Raw genomic sequence first — 306 nt, forward strand, 5'->3', positions numbered from 1 at the left:
CTCGTCTTCAACATCGACGCCCCGCGCTGGGACCAGAGCACCTTTGTGGGCCGCCTGAAGCATTTCCTCAACATCACTGACCCACGGACGGTGCTGGTGTCAGAGGAGGAGCTGGACCGGGCCAAGGCCCTGGTGGAAGGCTGCAGGTGAGGGGCTGGGGTGCAGCTGGGGCGGGTGCCATCCCTGTGCCCGCAGTTATACCCCACCACCCTGGGGGGACGGAGGCAGTCATTCCCTGCTGGGGATGCTGGGATGTAACCTCTGTGGAGGTGGTTTTGGGGGAGTTTCCCAGGCTTCTCCTGGGAG

The 306-nt window shown here is 64.4% G+C and overlaps 1 protein-coding gene across 1 annotated transcript in view; it reads left to right on the top strand.

Annotated features, from left to right (window-relative positions):
• Window positions 1–3: 3 nt before the first annotated feature.
• SFXN2 (sideroflexin 2) overlaps window positions 4–306 on the top strand; it is a gene marked incomplete at its 5' end in the record, with an annotated part of 4,701 nt that continues 4,398 nt past the window's right edge. Inside the window, 1 exon segment of the mRNA XM_010150712.1 lies at window positions 4–157. Coding sequence (XP_010149014.1) covers window positions 4–157 — 154 coding nt within the window.

Source organism: Eurypyga helias, unplaced genomic scaffold (assembly GCF_000690775.1).
Source record: "Eurypyga helias isolate BGI_N326 unplaced genomic scaffold, ASM69077v1 scaffold30724, whole genome shotgun sequence".
NCBI classification, from domain to species: domain Eukaryota; kingdom Metazoa; phylum Chordata; class Aves; order Eurypygiformes; family Eurypygidae; genus Eurypyga; species Eurypyga helias.